This window comes from Cottoperca gobio, chromosome 15 (assembly GCF_900634415.1).
Source record: "Cottoperca gobio chromosome 15, fCotGob3.1, whole genome shotgun sequence".
NCBI lineage: Eukaryota > Metazoa > Chordata > Actinopteri > Perciformes > Bovichtidae > Cottoperca > Cottoperca gobio.
The window spans coordinates 5,998,146-6,013,680 of NC_041369.1; the positions used below are offsets into that span (position 1 = coordinate 5,998,146).

Below are 15,535 nucleotides of genomic sequence, written 5' to 3' on the forward strand. Positions count from 1 at the left end.
CAGAGCATATCGACCAAACGACATGGTGTCAGCCCTCATTCACATCCAATACATATTTTCTCTCTTTCCTTGTGGTTATTCTCTTTATGGCAGCTGCACATTAAAGTCTCTTAACTTCACAAAGCATTCTGTTATGGCAAGAAAGAAAACTGTAGAACCATTCAATGAACACTGTTTTTCTGTCCTCGCTGGGTCTTTCAGGCAGCAGGGGTGCACTGGGAGCTCTCATGACGTGCCTGCGGGCTGCCAGGGCCCAGGGTGTCGTTGCATCCTCAAAGGAGGGTCTGTGGGGAGGCCTGGTGCCCCTCTCCCTACTCCAGCAAGCACTGGTACACAAACATGATCAAGTAAGTGTCTGTACACTAATGTGTATATCTTTAGTTTTCATTATTTCTATGATTTCATAAATATTGTGTGGCATATATCTTGTATTTCCACATGTATTTATGTGTCATCAAATCCTGCTGCCCAGGTGAGAATGGACGCTCTGGGCTTAGTGTGCGAGAGCCACCGCAGCACCGAAACTCTGACCCCTCAGGAGATGGACCTGATCCGCTACTTCCTGCTGCCTAATCTGAACAGTCAGGCACCAGGCGTCCGACAGCAGACAGTCAGCCTGCTGAAGAAGGTCTGCCATTTACTTCACATTGCATGTTTTTGTTGTTTTTATTATGGATTTTAGTTTCTCACTGTTAAGATGGTAACGTGCAGTCAGCTTGTGGGCCGGGAGCAGTTTATACATGGGATTTTTAAAAAGGGATTCCGCAGTGCTAACAACCATTTTCACATTAGAAGGACAAATTGTTGACACGATTGAATGATCAAATCAAAACTATCATCCTCTTCTATGCAGCTGCTTTGTAGATTGAAGGACAGCGCTCTGCTGCTGCAGAAGAAACTGACTCAGGAGAGAGTGCAGGAGCAGAGAGACAAAGACCAACACACACTCCATCTGTACGAGGTATGTCACACACATGCAACACAACCGTGCAGAGAGTCCTTTTGTTTTGTAAAAATAGACTAAAGGTTTGTTGTTGTTCGTATGTGATGTAGGAGTTCCTACGCTGGCTCTGTGTGAGCCTGCTGGAGGTTTTGCTTCCTGGAGCTTCCTTCTCTACACGCCTCATGTCCCTCCACATCCTGTGTCTACTGGGCGAGTTCTTCACCTTCAGCACCGGTACGCCTCCTGTTGGTCAGCAGCAGTCCTGTATAAAGCATGCAGTTACTAACATTATGGGTGTATGGCACATACAATTCATTGCAAAAGTAGATACACAATATTTAATATTATTATTATTATTATTAATAATGAAAAAGCAACAGCTGGTTGATTTCAGTTTTTTCATGTTTAATTTAATTCTGCAGTTATTAATTATAATGCTTGCAAGTAATAATACGAGGGTTTTTCCTGTCTGAGGCGGAGGTGGTATTATCCTGATAATGGTGCATGTGTACCGTCCTGACCTGTATGGTCAATGTGCTAAATTGTGGCCAGATTAAATTTCCAGGGATAAATAAATAATTTGTTTAAAGTAATGCCCTCTCACACACCTTTTTATAAAACAGCCTTTCATTTTTAAAGAAAAACATTTTAAATCACCATTTTGAATAAAGCTTTGAAGTGTTTCGTACAGCACTACTATAAATGTTGTTCAACCAAAGAGCTCAGAACAGATTGTTGTATTTTATCCAACACGCTCAGAGCAGTTTGGAGTTCACTGCTTTATCCAAGCACACCTGTGTCATGATGCTCGGCACGTTTCATGTAATACTGTTGGCCAGCTGACATCTTTCTGTTGGTGCCTGAACCAGCAGTCTATCAATTACTCGCCAGCCTCTTCACTTTGCTGCCAGTCTGGCTCTCCAGCGTACTTCCAGAGTACGCTCTCCCTCTCGTCTCTCACTGTCGCTCTGCCGCTCCCTCCTGTGTTTCTTCACCTCTGCCGCTCTGTTTTTCTCAGGGCCAGCTGTGTTTGCCCTCGGTGAAGTCGTGACCTCCGCTCACGCTCAGAATGTCCTCTACAGTGTCGCCAGTAACTTCCTGGAAGTCAAACAACTGGCCTCAACGTTACTACGTCAACTCCCACCATCAGCTGTTGGACTACAGGTTACTATGACGACCAAGCTGTCACTACACTGAATATTTTATTATATCTTCAATATCTTCGTCACTCCTTCTTTTGGGTTGGTGATTCAGTGTTTTACACTTTCTATGAATCCCGTGTCTATAATGTATTAAAAACAAACGTATAAAGCATTATAATCTGGATTATAGTATATTATAATCTGGATTATAGTATATTATAATTCTCATGGTTGTAATACATTGTAATCTTTTGTATAATAATATAATCACTTTTATAATGTGATTAGTGGTCATTGTTTTCTTTAAGTAAAGTAACAATTAAAATATTTTCTTCACTTTAAGCAGTAATTATTATTGTTATAAAGCATTATGAATATTTATGAGGGTTTATAACTGATTGCTATAGAAATATTAAAATGCAATATAAGTATGTTTATAATGCATTATAGACAAGGGCGTTGTAGAAAGGGCTACGAGTATTTATTTATTTTTTACGTTTATTTGAAAATGAAAATGTTCTTGTTCATAAAGTTGTGGTGTGGTTCAGATCCACATCTCTGTCTGTGGTGTATGTCCCAGACCAGTGGTGCTGGAGGTGAAGCACAATCATCAACTTGTACTGTGTAGAAGTATTTTTAGGTTGTTTTTACTGATCTCTCCTTGGTCTTCATGATGTCAGGTGCCGGAGAGGATGCGCAGTGTACTACAGGCTGCTCTGGACCTCAGTACCAGCACCAAGCCTTATGACAGCGTCAGCGCAGCCCACCTCCTCAACCTGCTGCTCCACCAGCCAGACCTGGGCCAGGCTCTGCTGCACTGTGCCCAGGAGCAGGGCCTCGATTTCCAGCCTCCCTCCTCCCCACCGTCCCCGGCTTCTGAGGCAGTCATCCTGCAGCTCAACACACTGGCTGGTAAGATCCAGATGCAATTGCCCTTAAAAATGTATGTGTGACTGCACTGAATAAAGTAAATAAAAGGATTGTCTTGTTCTTCTGTCCTCAGTGGTTCAGTTCTTGCTGTGCTGTCTGCAGTTAGAGGTGTCCAGGTCCGAATCATCTCTCTTGCAGGCAGCTGCTTCCTATCCTCTCTATGGCAGAGCCCACTGCATCACTGCTGTCCTGCAGCATCTAAACACTGAGTGAGCTCATGCATCACAACTTAAACAACCTACTTGGCATGTATTTCAAGAGCCAATCCAGCCATGACCCTTAGTTATATACCTAATTGTTTAATGTTTGGTTGTGTGTGTTTAGGACTTTGAGCGACACTGAGCAGTGGAGAGGTCTGGTGTCAGAGCTGGTTGCTGTGTGCTACAGGATGTCTGATGTGGTCTCCCCTGTAGTCCAGAGCTCCTCCCCAGAAGGACTCATCCCCATGGATACTGACTCAGGTAATCAGGTTTCTCAGCCCGGCCTCATCTTATGCTGCATACACTCAATGGGTCTAATGCGAGAACACATATACTTTACTACCCTGTAATTTATGCTCTTCACTTGGATAGTGAGCTGCATAAAGACCATGAGGCAGCTTTTGTGTGTTTGAGCAACATTTTCATTTAATTATCTTCTAATTCTTCCATTTCCACAATAAATACAAACAACATAAACAGTCTAAGACAAATGTCCCACACTATGAGTGTGCACAATATCCAGTCCAGATGCAATGATGAGTAGAAAACTCGAGTTAACTGATGTTCTCTTCAATCCTGCTCTTACAAAAGACTCTTGCATGAGGCCCATTGTGTGCATGTCTACATAGTCCTCTTCATCTGTATTACAAGTGCAGTATGCAAGTAATGACAGTATATAAGAAAACAATAACAATGCATTACAGATGAATCAGGGTTGTGTGTACAGAAAGTCTGGAGAACAAAAGTGAGTGAAGGGTCTCACTGAGCAGATTACTACGGATCACGGTTGATGGTAAACTAAAAGAGAAGTTTAGGAGAATGGGGGTGACTCCTCTGGTTATACAAAGTCCAAGTGTATAAAAGTCTATGAGAAAATGACCCTACCTCACTTGATTTATTACCTCAGTAAACATTTTCATTTTTGACTACGTTCACTACTTATAACGCACATTCAGCACTTCTGTAAACGCCAATCAATATCCAGCACAAGTCCCTCCCCCCTTATTGTTTTACAGGAAACACGTAAATATGCGGAATCAAATCACACTCGCCGTTTCATGGGAACTTTAATAGAACAGGCTTTCTTGTGTGTGTTTGGACAGAGACATCAGCAGGTCTGCAGAGGATCCTGCAGGAGATTCAGCCCAGAGACACCAATGACTTCTTCACAAGTTCCAGAGAGCTGGACACACACCGCGGAGATGATCACACACAGACCCAGACCACACACACACCATCACTGAACACAGGTGAGTTAGGGACCTTTGTACTGAGAGCAGTCAACATTACACAGAAGCGCATCTTTCCCTGGCTCACTGGTATAAACAGTCCAATGTTACTCTAGTTCAGATGTATTCAGACTGTGCGGCGCCTGTTGGAAGAGCCTATCCGCACAACATGCAAATATATGCGTTAATCTCAGTCAAGGAAAAAAAGGTCATTGTAAAAGAAATTAACACTGAAAATACACAAGTTTCAGAAAACCCTCGCACTGGTTCTGTCATTTTTCTTTTTCTTACTGATAGAAGTGTATTCAGTTAGTGAAAGTCATCACTGCTTGTGTGTGCAGTACTACTGATGTCCTGGTGGGGGAGGTGTTTGACCTCAGTTTTGTGTGGTACATTTTTACAGAGAACAGTCTAATACTTCTAGAAATCTTATTAAATGATTACCTAAGTGTGTGTGTGCGTGTCTGTGTGTGTCTCTGTGTGTGTCGGTGTGTGTGTCTGTGTGTGTCCCCCAACATAAACAACAAAGCACATGATGTGACTTTGGACGTCTTTTTGGTTTCCACTGAATACAAAGGCACATTACATAATAAAACAAATACATCTTTTAGTCTACTAAGTTATGAGCTAATAAAAATGACCAAACTTTTTCCATGTCACTTTTTGCATGTGTGTCACTGTGTGTATGTGTTGGCTCCAGGCGGTGAGGGCTACAGGGTGACAGCCCAGATGGTGCTGGTATGTTGCTGGCGGAGCATGAAGGAAGTGGCCATGCTGCTCGGACAGCTGTGTCAGAGCCTGCCTCTGCTCGGCACCAATGACACGCACACACAACCTGGACTCATCACAGAAGAACAGGTGAGTTCCTGACGTACGAAACACACTCTCATAAAGCTGCTGTTACCTCATATACAGTAGCATCTAGCTAAGTGTTCCTGGATTCTTTGAGAAAGGGGGCTAGTTTCAGGATCTACTAAAGTCCACCGTGTGCTAATAAAGTGTGGCATGAAAGCAGAGTATGTGCGTATAAGATTATGGAGTTTATATATTTGAAACAGTTCTATCAGCTGATTGCAATAATGTAAACACACAAAGGCAAACCTAAGACTAAAGGTAATATTTATTCATGCTAAATCTTTTTTATTTAAAAGGCTTTTAGTATTTCTCAATTCTCAGTGACTTCAAGAAAAAGTTCAAGTTGTATACAACAAATAAAAATGCTGCGTTTAGGCTAGCTGCCTTTTTTATTTCTCAGAAACTTGCCAATTTCAAAACTAAATTGTACACAAAATAACTGGCTTTAAACCTTTGAGTCATGACAAGCTCCTTCCAAAGAGCAGCCAAACGCTTCAGTGCAGACGGGACCGGTGGAATTTCTTGCTGCTTGCTTCAGACTCCCGAGAGCTGAATTTTTTGGAAGCTGTTAATGCATAAGATAGGAATCGAATTTACAGAAAATTGGCAAAACTAAAAGTGAATTAATGCATGTTTACATCCAATATAGTTATATATACCGGTAATATAGCCAATATTAGAAGTTGAGCACATCATGATACAGCTGGTGACCCTTATTCTCCTGTCAGGTGCCATTTTACCATTTACAAAGAGATGAAGTAATTACAAGAGCTCCAGTCGAACCTAAAAGAAACAAACAGTGGAAACCATGTGAGGAAATATGACTTTTTTTTTTCATGTGTTTCTTTTGAAGAACGTTATAGTCTTGTCATCGCTACACACAGATCGGATGTTGCAGCTATTTTTCCATCTCTTCAGTGGAGTGGTCATTCATGACACGTGCTTCATGTAGTCATGATTTATTCACTAACTCTGTTTCCATTGCACTTTGTTGCATTTTGCTTTTATTGATACAGAAATTTCTTCACATAAAAAGAGTTTTGGGGGATTTTCAGCATTTTTTTGCAGCAGGTTTTATGTGCAAATTATAAATGTACTCAAAAACAGGTGGATGGAAACATGCCAAATAAAAAAACATTGAATATTGTCTTTTGCCTAACAAAGCTTTATGGGAATACTTCACCCACAAAATGGCATTGTTGTATATAAATTACTCTTATTGAAAACTTTGCCTTTACGGTGAACGAAGAATCAAACAAACTGAGAAATATCTTGATGAATTAAAGTAAACGGGGCTGCGTTAAACATCATCAAAACATCTGTTTACAAACCTCGCACAAGTTGTGCAGTATAATCCAAGCCTCCTTCATCCAGTTGGAAGCTCAGTACTTCTCAAACACATGCATTTTGTATAAAACCCTGCTATTTAAAACACTTTCACATAAAAAGTCTCCTGCTTGCGCAGGCGCACTGCTCGTCCCTGCGAGTCAAAACTGTACTCAATAGAAAGGTTTTAACGAAAATGCACGTGTTCAAATTCAGTCCCAGCAGGACACTGACTCAGTTATAAGTGCTCTGTCCTCGTGTTACTTTAACTAGAGATGATCCCAATGACTTCCACACAGTAATATGTTACATTGAGCACTAATATAAAAAAGCATCGACTCTGCTTGTTCCAGTGTATGTATGTCGGTGATTTGCACAAACTCTTCAAACATCTGCTGCCACTTCTCAGCTCCGTCTTGTCACCATTCTTACTGCGTTGAAGTCACATTTTGGGAATAGGATGGCTAACAAGGCTAACCAAAGTATAACATCTGAGCTGTGGTGGTGTGCTGCTGAGAACACAAGCCGACCCCCCCCACCTCGATCACATCGGGACTGGCCAATCTCATGCAATGATACAATACAACTGCAGCATCCTAACATGGACACTGAGGCAGTCTCAGCTGAGAACTAGAGAAACTGTTTACATCTGCACACAAACCAAGTGTTCCATGAAGGTGTCATTTATTTCACTGATAGTGTGTATACGTACTGTAGCGGAGAAGTGTGTGTGTGTGTGTGTGTGTGTGTGTGTGTGTGTGTGTGTGTGTGTGTGTGTGTGTGTGTGTGTGTGTGTGTGTGTGTGTGTGTGTGTGTGTGTGTGTGTGTGTGTGTGTGTGTGTGTGTGTGTGTGTGTGTGTGTGTGTGTGTGTGTGTGACACCACGCTGGGAGGCTCTTCAATTAGCATCCGCCCTCGTTAGCACCACGCTTTCATTTGAGGCCCGACCCTGCTGGTTTAACGGCCGCGACGCCCCTCCCTTTCCACTGCATTCTTTCCAAATCACTTCCACCACCAGCAGGAAAACACTGGGCGCTTCAAACAACACACACACACACACACACATAGACTGATACACAGACAGACTCACACAGGAATAGTTGTCTGAGTGGTTCAGCATGTGAACGTCCATAATAACAAGGGTACCAGACATAGGCTGTGTTTGTCTGTGTAGGGGGTAAAGGGTGTGTGTTCATGTGTGTTTGTGTTTCCCCGTTAAGCATGTATTTACACTCCTGAGAGAGAAAGTAGGAAGTATCGCTCTGTACTATGTGCTGAATGTGTGTTTTTTGAGAGTATCAGGAATGTGTGCAAAGACGGTAATCACTCAGTTTATTATTATGTATATTATGTATTGTTTATGTATTACATGGCCTTTACATTTTATTTCCTGCACCTATTTGGCAAAGACGGACATTGATTTACATATAATGTGACTACAATAGTTTATATCAAATTGCAACAAAGTGCTGTTGTACAATTAGCTGTGTCCCTCTGTTGCAAACATTGGATGCTTGATTAAGTTTATTAAACCGTTCCTGTTTGACCCCACATGCTCTGTAATACTAATACCTATGTGTGGTTTTGAAAGTTAAAAGCTTGAATTGTTCTTGTCAATATGGTCTAAGACGGTTTAGAATCCATCACTAAATCCATGGTAAACCAATGTTTTGTCATCATGCTAAGACACTGAGACGGCATTGCAGTTGCATTGATAATTTGCACTTAAAATTTAGTGAGAAACGTGGGCTCCTTTCTCACTTCTGTCTCCGTGTTTTCAGCTGTAGTGCTGCTACGTTTGAACCACAAATCCATTTTCTAATCTAAACTGGCTTCCTGCTCGCACTGCACACCAGATTCTGCATCTACGAGAAGTCCATGTACAGGCCTCAGTTTGGCACATTACAGTTTGTCAACCAGTTTTCAGTTCCATGCTCTATTACATTTTTCCTCACATTATTTCAGTTTTCCCTCTAAAGCAGATGGACACAATAAAATGCTGAATATATAACATCAGGCCCTGTAAAACAGCCAGGGTCGTTTTAAATGTCAATGTACCGTGGTTGTGACATCATTATTGACTCCATTTCTGCAGCGTCCCGAGGAGATAATTGATGGTGATATCATGGATACCATGTTGTCACTTGTGGTAACTATGGCGATGGGCCTCATTACACAACCGATGATTTAACAAACTCATGCTGAGGAAAGTGTGTGTGTGTGTGTGTGTGTGTGTGTGTGTGTGCATTACCGTTCAGTGGGGTGATTCCAATAGTGTTTGGAAAGTCGGGTCTGGCTCGGTCTTTGCGGACAAAGTCATTCTGCCCTACCACAGCGACGACATGCATGGGCAAACATATGTATATAGTGTGTGTGTGAGACCAAAACACATCTCTTTCCAAAACGTGTGTGAGCTCAACACCTCTTGCGGTCCTCAGCAAACTTCATGTGCTACATCCTTGTTGACCTGGCAACACTGCAGATGTTTCTGTCACTGGGTGGCACCATGGCAACAGCAATAGTTGTGGATGTGCGTTAATGGTCATAATTGATTTCTTTATTTCAAGACTTTATTTTTCTCAGGATCAGCAATATTTGAGCTTTTTCAGCAAAGATGATGCATTGTGATTTAAACATTTTCTGATAATGATTAGTGAAGCAGGGGGAGACAGAACTAATGACACGGGCTGATTGTCACAGAGAAACAAGGAAGGAGTAGCACGTTGACGTGTGTGTGTGTGTGTGTGTGTGTGTGTGTTGTACGAGTGGGACAGACCACCAAAGTCGCTGGTCAGCTGGAGTTTGACAGTTTGGGCGTTTATTTGGCATAGCTCGGTTGGAGCCTTGGTTACACAGAGGAGACTAAGAGAGAAACACACACACACACACACACACACACACACACACACACACACACACACACACACACTGCTACGAACACAATGGGTCTGCTTTGTTCGACATCGCTCTACGTTTGCTTTCTAGTGCACAATATTTAGACCATTTTATTTGAAGTCTAAAAGTGAATTTTATGGCCCCTTATATTTCCTTTAAAGATTCTCACAGTGTAGAAATGTACTGTTTATATCATGGACACTACCTTTTGCTAAAGATAAAGTTACATTTGCCCCTAATAGTTTTGGAATTTACACCATGATTCAAGTTATCAATCCACCCTCATGGGACAAAACAAAATGAGTTGTTAATTTAAATATTGGGTGGAAGGAAATATATGTGAATGGTTGTATTTATAAATGAAGAACTAATAAATAAAGTTATAAAAACAGAGTAAACTATTGAGTGTTTTAATGCAAGGAATAGTGAATGAGTGGATTCAGCTGAAGACTTCTTAAACTATAAAACAGAAAATAGTTCTGTAGCAAATATGAAGTGATATCAGGCAAATAAGAAATTGTACTCGTCGTACTAGGAACAGCCCAGTGTTACTAATAACGTTAACATTGGTTCTATTCAAGTGTGCTAAGCCAGGGGTCTTGGACTGGGGGTATGTGACCCTAGAGTCCTCGGAGTTACTGCAGGGGGGCCGCCAAATTATTGGTTAATGTTTTGAAAGATTTTAAATATGTACAAAAACGGCTATGTATTATCATTTTAATAGTATTGTATGTGTTTATATATGGCATGCATGAAGAAACATCTGAGGGCTTTATTAAGACTTTCTCCAAAGAAAACAAATGACAACATAAAAATCAAGTATATGCCCATAACTGTATAATATATATACTGTAGAGCAGCGGTTTCATGTAAGACAATATTTTTACGGACCGGCCTTCAAAGTGTGGGGGATAAATATGACGAAATAAATTGATACGAGACAAATATAAAGTGCATAAAAAACTCACCATTACGCTGAATTAATGGGATCCATGAGCTTGTGTCTCTGCAACGAGCCGGTCCAATATAAGGGGTATCAATTCTTCACCAATAGTAAAAAGTTTCTTCGTCTTAGCGACACGGTTAGTCACTAAGTATGATGCTCTCAGTGCACTCACATGTGTTGATGTGGTGGCCATCAGTAATTGCTTCTGTCCTTCTTGTTCATGTTTTTTTCTTTAAAAAAACTCCAAGGGCTTCTCGTCTTTTAATGCCGGGTGCTTGGTCTCCATGTGCCGAAGCAGTTTTGAAGTTTTGAAGGCGTTGCCTCATTTGCGAGCCTGTGTATTATGTATTATGTATTATGCAGAGCGGCGCATGAGAATCACCTGTAGCGATAAATTAATATTAATATTTTAAGTAGGACTCCTGATATTGTCTCTTCTTCTTCTGTCTCCTCATTGGATCTTTTCCCTTTTCCAAAAAAGCTCTTTAAAGACATTCGTTTTCCACTCATTGTTGCTTGTGGGCTTAATTTTAGAAGTAAAGTATCACGTGATTGAGACGAGTGTCAAGAGACACAGATGGACATTTTGACCGGACCGCTGCTGTAGATGAACTCCTGGAAGTTTCATCGCCGGTCTTCCTCACTTTTGTCTGGAAGAAAACATTTACATGCTTGAATTACTTCAGACTGGTTTTGGTCAAGTGTTAATTAAGTTAATATGCCTGATATATAAAGAAATGCATATACTTTACAAATAACTGTAATTACATCTAATATTACACGCAACATATTTACCAAACTGAGTCCAACAGTTACAACTCCACTAGAGTAGTTGAGAAAAAAGCATTTGTTTATTGTGCAATAGTGAAAAATGTTTATAATTACTTTATGGCTTTCTATCGTCTGTGTCAATTATACATCAGAACTTCACAGTTACTGCGACAGAATGCAGCAACAACAAACATGATCAGAGTGCTGTCTAACCCTCGGCCGTCGGGGGAGAAGTTTGCTATTTGGGACACGGCCCCGAGCCATACATGCAATTAGACTTGGGAAACTTCTCTCTCTGCACATGGAAGTTTTTCTGGGAAACGGGCACGTTTGCAAACAGGAAGTTGACGTCTAAATAAAGCCCCCCCCCCCCCTCCACCATCCCCCAGGAAGCACGCTCGGCCCTTTTTAAACAGTTACCCAGACGGGAACCTTCGGGAGGGAAGCTTTAAATAGACGAAGCCGCGGCCCGGCTCGGCCCAGCTCAGCACCGCAGCGGTCTGGGCCCTCGCAGCCACGGGCCTTCTAACAGTGACTGTCGCTGCCATTTTTACCCCAGTGAGGTCAGGCCTGTCCTGGGAGTCCACTCTGGCCTCCAATGTGATAAGTCATTGGGCTTGGTACCGCTGTGGTTTACTCAGTCCATACTTTGGTGTTTAAGTTAGTCCACTTTAGGTCTGCAGGGTCAGTCAAGTTTATTGACCAGTCATGTGGCCAGAGAACGGGCTGCCTAAGCCCTACATTCTTTTTTTTTTTTTTTACATATTATTCATTCTTTTTTTTTTTTTTCTGTTTCAGCACATTCTCCTGCAGTTTTCCTCTTAAAAGCTCGTCGTCATGCATCATTGTTCCTTCCTTCAGTGACATCAGGGTTCCTTTCTGAAGGTTACAGTGACTGGCATACTCCTGGTTCATCTGCTGGTCTGCGTCTGTGTTCGTTTAGATGTTGTGTCTAACCCCACATCCCCTAAGGGGCTGTTTGGGATTCATTTTTTTTCACACAGGGTTTTTTTTGCACCAGGGCCGTGCCACCCCTCCCTGTGCCCTCCATGCCACCCCTGACTAAGTCGAGGCCTGGCCGCCTCTGTGGTGTTGGTGATACCACAGCCGAAATGACAGGGCACTGAAGCTCTGCGTCCGCCTCGCCCTGCCGCCTCACCTGCAACACACTCACCAGTTTACACACGGTCACAGCACTCAGTTGTGTGTGTGTATGTTTATAGTTAGAATAATGTTGCTAACACTATTACTAACTGGATGGTTTTACTGACGGTGGCCATTATGTGGATGCCTCGGCATCCTTATTTGAACACACTTGTCACGCTACTGACATGCCGCTCTCACGCTTGACATGCTCAACGCTCACTGGCTGAAAACTTAAGTGGTGTCTCTAAAACACGAGTGTAGCCAGTGTTACAGCTTCACTTTTGTGCCAAGTAGAAAAAAAGCTAAAGTCAGATGAGATGATGCAGTTCATCTGAATCTTTTATACACCCTACTGCTTAGCTTTTGGTTGGAATTCTTTAAGAGACAATTAACCATTTTCGGTCTAAATGACAAAGCTGCTCAGGGCTCAAGTTGTTCATTTAACTACTGTGTGTCAGCATTTGATTGACCATGAATGGAGCTATGTCATCTGCTGGGGTGGGGTTGGGTGGAGGGGTACTTTTTTTTGGCTTTGTATTAAGTTTATTGCATGTATTTAGATGAAATGATTCACACACTAACGGTAACACACGTACAAAGGCTACAAGTGTGGTTTCGTTTAGATCTTTCCTCTTTGGTTTTCATTGAACCAGTGGAATAATTAACACTTGAAATATTGGTCATGGCTTTTGAACAGATTATTTTATCCATAGACTCGATTAGTTGAGTTCTTTTTGTGAAGATTTGCACCATTAACTTGTCAAGTATCCACAGTGGTCTCTGTGCTTTAAAGCATCGCCCCAACATTTTCCAAACTTTCAGCAGTTTGTATGTAATGATTGGACAGGTGATGGTAGGTGAAGATGCTTCACTCAAAGTGAGTCATTGAAATGCAACCGATAGTATCCTAATAGTTTTACAGTTGTTCTGATTCGCTTCTGGCCTTTCTTTTTATGAATTTATGAATTGAATGTCCAGGGGTTCCCTGGTATCACAATGCCACCAGTTTGATTCTGGCCGGGACCTTTACAGGCATGTCTTACCCCTCCTACCACACTTTGGGTTTTGGACTGTTGGTCAGACAGAACAAGTGATTTGAAGACCATATCCTCCTGGGGAAATATGATGGGTATTGTCTGACATTTATATAGACTAAATCACAGATTAGTAATCAATGAATGAAACAATGATCGACAATTGAATCAATATCCAAAGTCATCATCAGTGCATCATAGTGCCAAACAAAAGACTTTTGAAAAAACTCAACAGCAATGTCTCTTTCCAGAAATCATGACCCGGTTATGGGAAAGATAATCCATAGCCCTTGCTGTGAACAGTTTCATGTAGGAAGTAATGATGGAACAATGGCGTCCAACTCGACTGAGCTGTATCGTTAGCCAGCTGAGGTGAGCTCAGGAAATCCTCTCGTCCAAGAGTAGATGCACGCTTCCTTCTGTGCGGTGATACGTTTGGTGGGTGTAGTTCGGTAGAGAGAAAATAGTTCTGACGTGAAACTGCTCACAACAGAGGGGATCACTTTTAACTCCTTGGTTAATACATGTCGCCCACACTAATGTTGGAAAATGAGAGATTGGTGTATGATTGCATTCACTGTATACATTTGTGTTTTTGATTTTGGGGTGAACTCTCCCTTTAATGCTTTCTCTCTGGTTAGATGCATGAACAGATTCCAAACACTATAATTTGCCTTTCTTGACTCTCCATTGTTGTTGCTCATTGAAGCACTGCTCACTGTTCTAATGTTCAGGTGTTGTGCAGCCCTGCATGTCACATAGTCGTTTTGATTGCAGTTATGTCATTTATCTGCAACTGGTCACATCCATTTCTGCTGGAGGCCAAAGGGTGGAGGCTTTAAAGTCCCGCATGCAACACACACACATGTTCAGGCACCTAGACCGCAGCATTGCTATTAGTTCAGCTGCTGAGTCTCTCTCTCTGTTTCTCTGTTACAGGTGGAGGGTGTAGGCCTGTACTTCCGTCAGCAGCTCCTACAGTCCCGTCATCGTGGCGCCTTTGAACTGGCTTATGTGGGCTTTGTACGCCTCACCGACATGCTCTGCAGGTGTGTGTGTGTGTGTGTGTGTGTGTGTGTGTGTGTGTGTGTGTGTGTGTGTGTGTGTGTGTGTGTACGTACATTTTGGGCAAAGGGCTGAAAGGTAATACTGCTGAATGGCTGAGGGCATTAGCTCCCATCATGACAGAGTGTCAGTGTGCCTTGTTATTAGCAAGTAGGCAAGTCCTGTCAGTATCACTCTTCAGGAATAATATACTTAATTACATCAAGACTTGATAATTGCTGTTATTCATCATCAAGAGCCCTCTGGACGGCCAACAGAGATGCAAGAGCATGAAAATAATGAACCTGCTGATAATAGAGTAGGACAATGTGTCAGCTGACAATACAATAAATCAATTCAAATGTTTTTATTAAATAAATTAAAAAGCCTTTCTCGAGAAATTTAAGTACATTATAAAATTCTAGGAACCGTTTTTGGAAATGTGCTTATTTCCTTTTTTTCATTAAAAAAATGTATTTCAATCTCATGTCTCTGCTTGGTACAGAGGGGAGTCAAGATATGGTTAGCCTAGCTTAGCATAAAGACTGGAGGCAGAGGGAAACGGCTGGTTCTGTTTGTGAAAGCCCAAAGCTCACTAATTGACACACAGTATCTTCTTCGTTCAATCTGTACATTATCAGAATGAAAATATCATAACTTGGGATTTAAGGGGGAGTTGCATGTTAGGGAGTTTTTATAGGCATTAATAGACATACTTTAAAAAAACAAAACATGGCCACTAACAAACAAATACTTATTTGTCATCTTGCTGAGAGTTCCATGAGAAGATTGAAACCACTATCATGTCTGTATCCCCGCTCGTATTTATGCCTCTGAGCCGGCGACAGACGTTGTCGTAAGTAAAAAAAATTCACATTGTCCGTCTGTGCATACGTCCCTCTGTGTTCTGTCTTCAAATCTGGCACAAATAAAAAATTTGGACTCAAGGACGATTTGATTACAATTTGGTCTCACTGTGACCTCACAAAACATGTTTTTGACCTCAAACGCATGAATTCATATGCTAATTATGATAGTTTCACATAAATGTCTAATAGGGTCAAATAATGAAGTG

The 15,535-nt window shown here is 41.7% G+C and overlaps 1 protein-coding gene across 2 annotated transcripts in view; it reads left to right on the plus strand.

Moving 5' to 3' along the window:
• Nucleotides 1-15,535, plus strand: part of thada (THADA armadillo repeat containing) — a 100,941-nt gene that overhangs the window by 8,023 nt on the left and 77,383 nt on the right. For both annotated transcript variants that reach the window (XM_029450333.1, XM_029450334.1), the window contains exons 12-22: nucleotides 202-347; nucleotides 473-628; nucleotides 854-961; nucleotides 1,054-1,177; nucleotides 1,962-2,107; nucleotides 2,766-2,997; nucleotides 3,089-3,224; nucleotides 3,340-3,476; nucleotides 4,319-4,465; nucleotides 5,145-5,302; nucleotides 14,356-14,465. In XM_029450333.1, coding sequence (XP_029306193.1) covers nucleotides 202-347; nucleotides 473-628; nucleotides 854-961; nucleotides 1,054-1,177; nucleotides 1,962-2,107; nucleotides 2,766-2,997; nucleotides 3,089-3,224; nucleotides 3,340-3,476; nucleotides 4,319-4,465; nucleotides 5,145-5,302; nucleotides 14,356-14,465 — 1,600 coding nt within the window. The remainder of the gene's footprint in view (nucleotides 1-201; nucleotides 348-472; nucleotides 629-853; nucleotides 962-1,053; nucleotides 1,178-1,961; nucleotides 2,108-2,765; nucleotides 2,998-3,088; nucleotides 3,225-3,339; nucleotides 3,477-4,318; nucleotides 4,466-5,144; nucleotides 5,303-14,355; nucleotides 14,466-15,535) is intronic.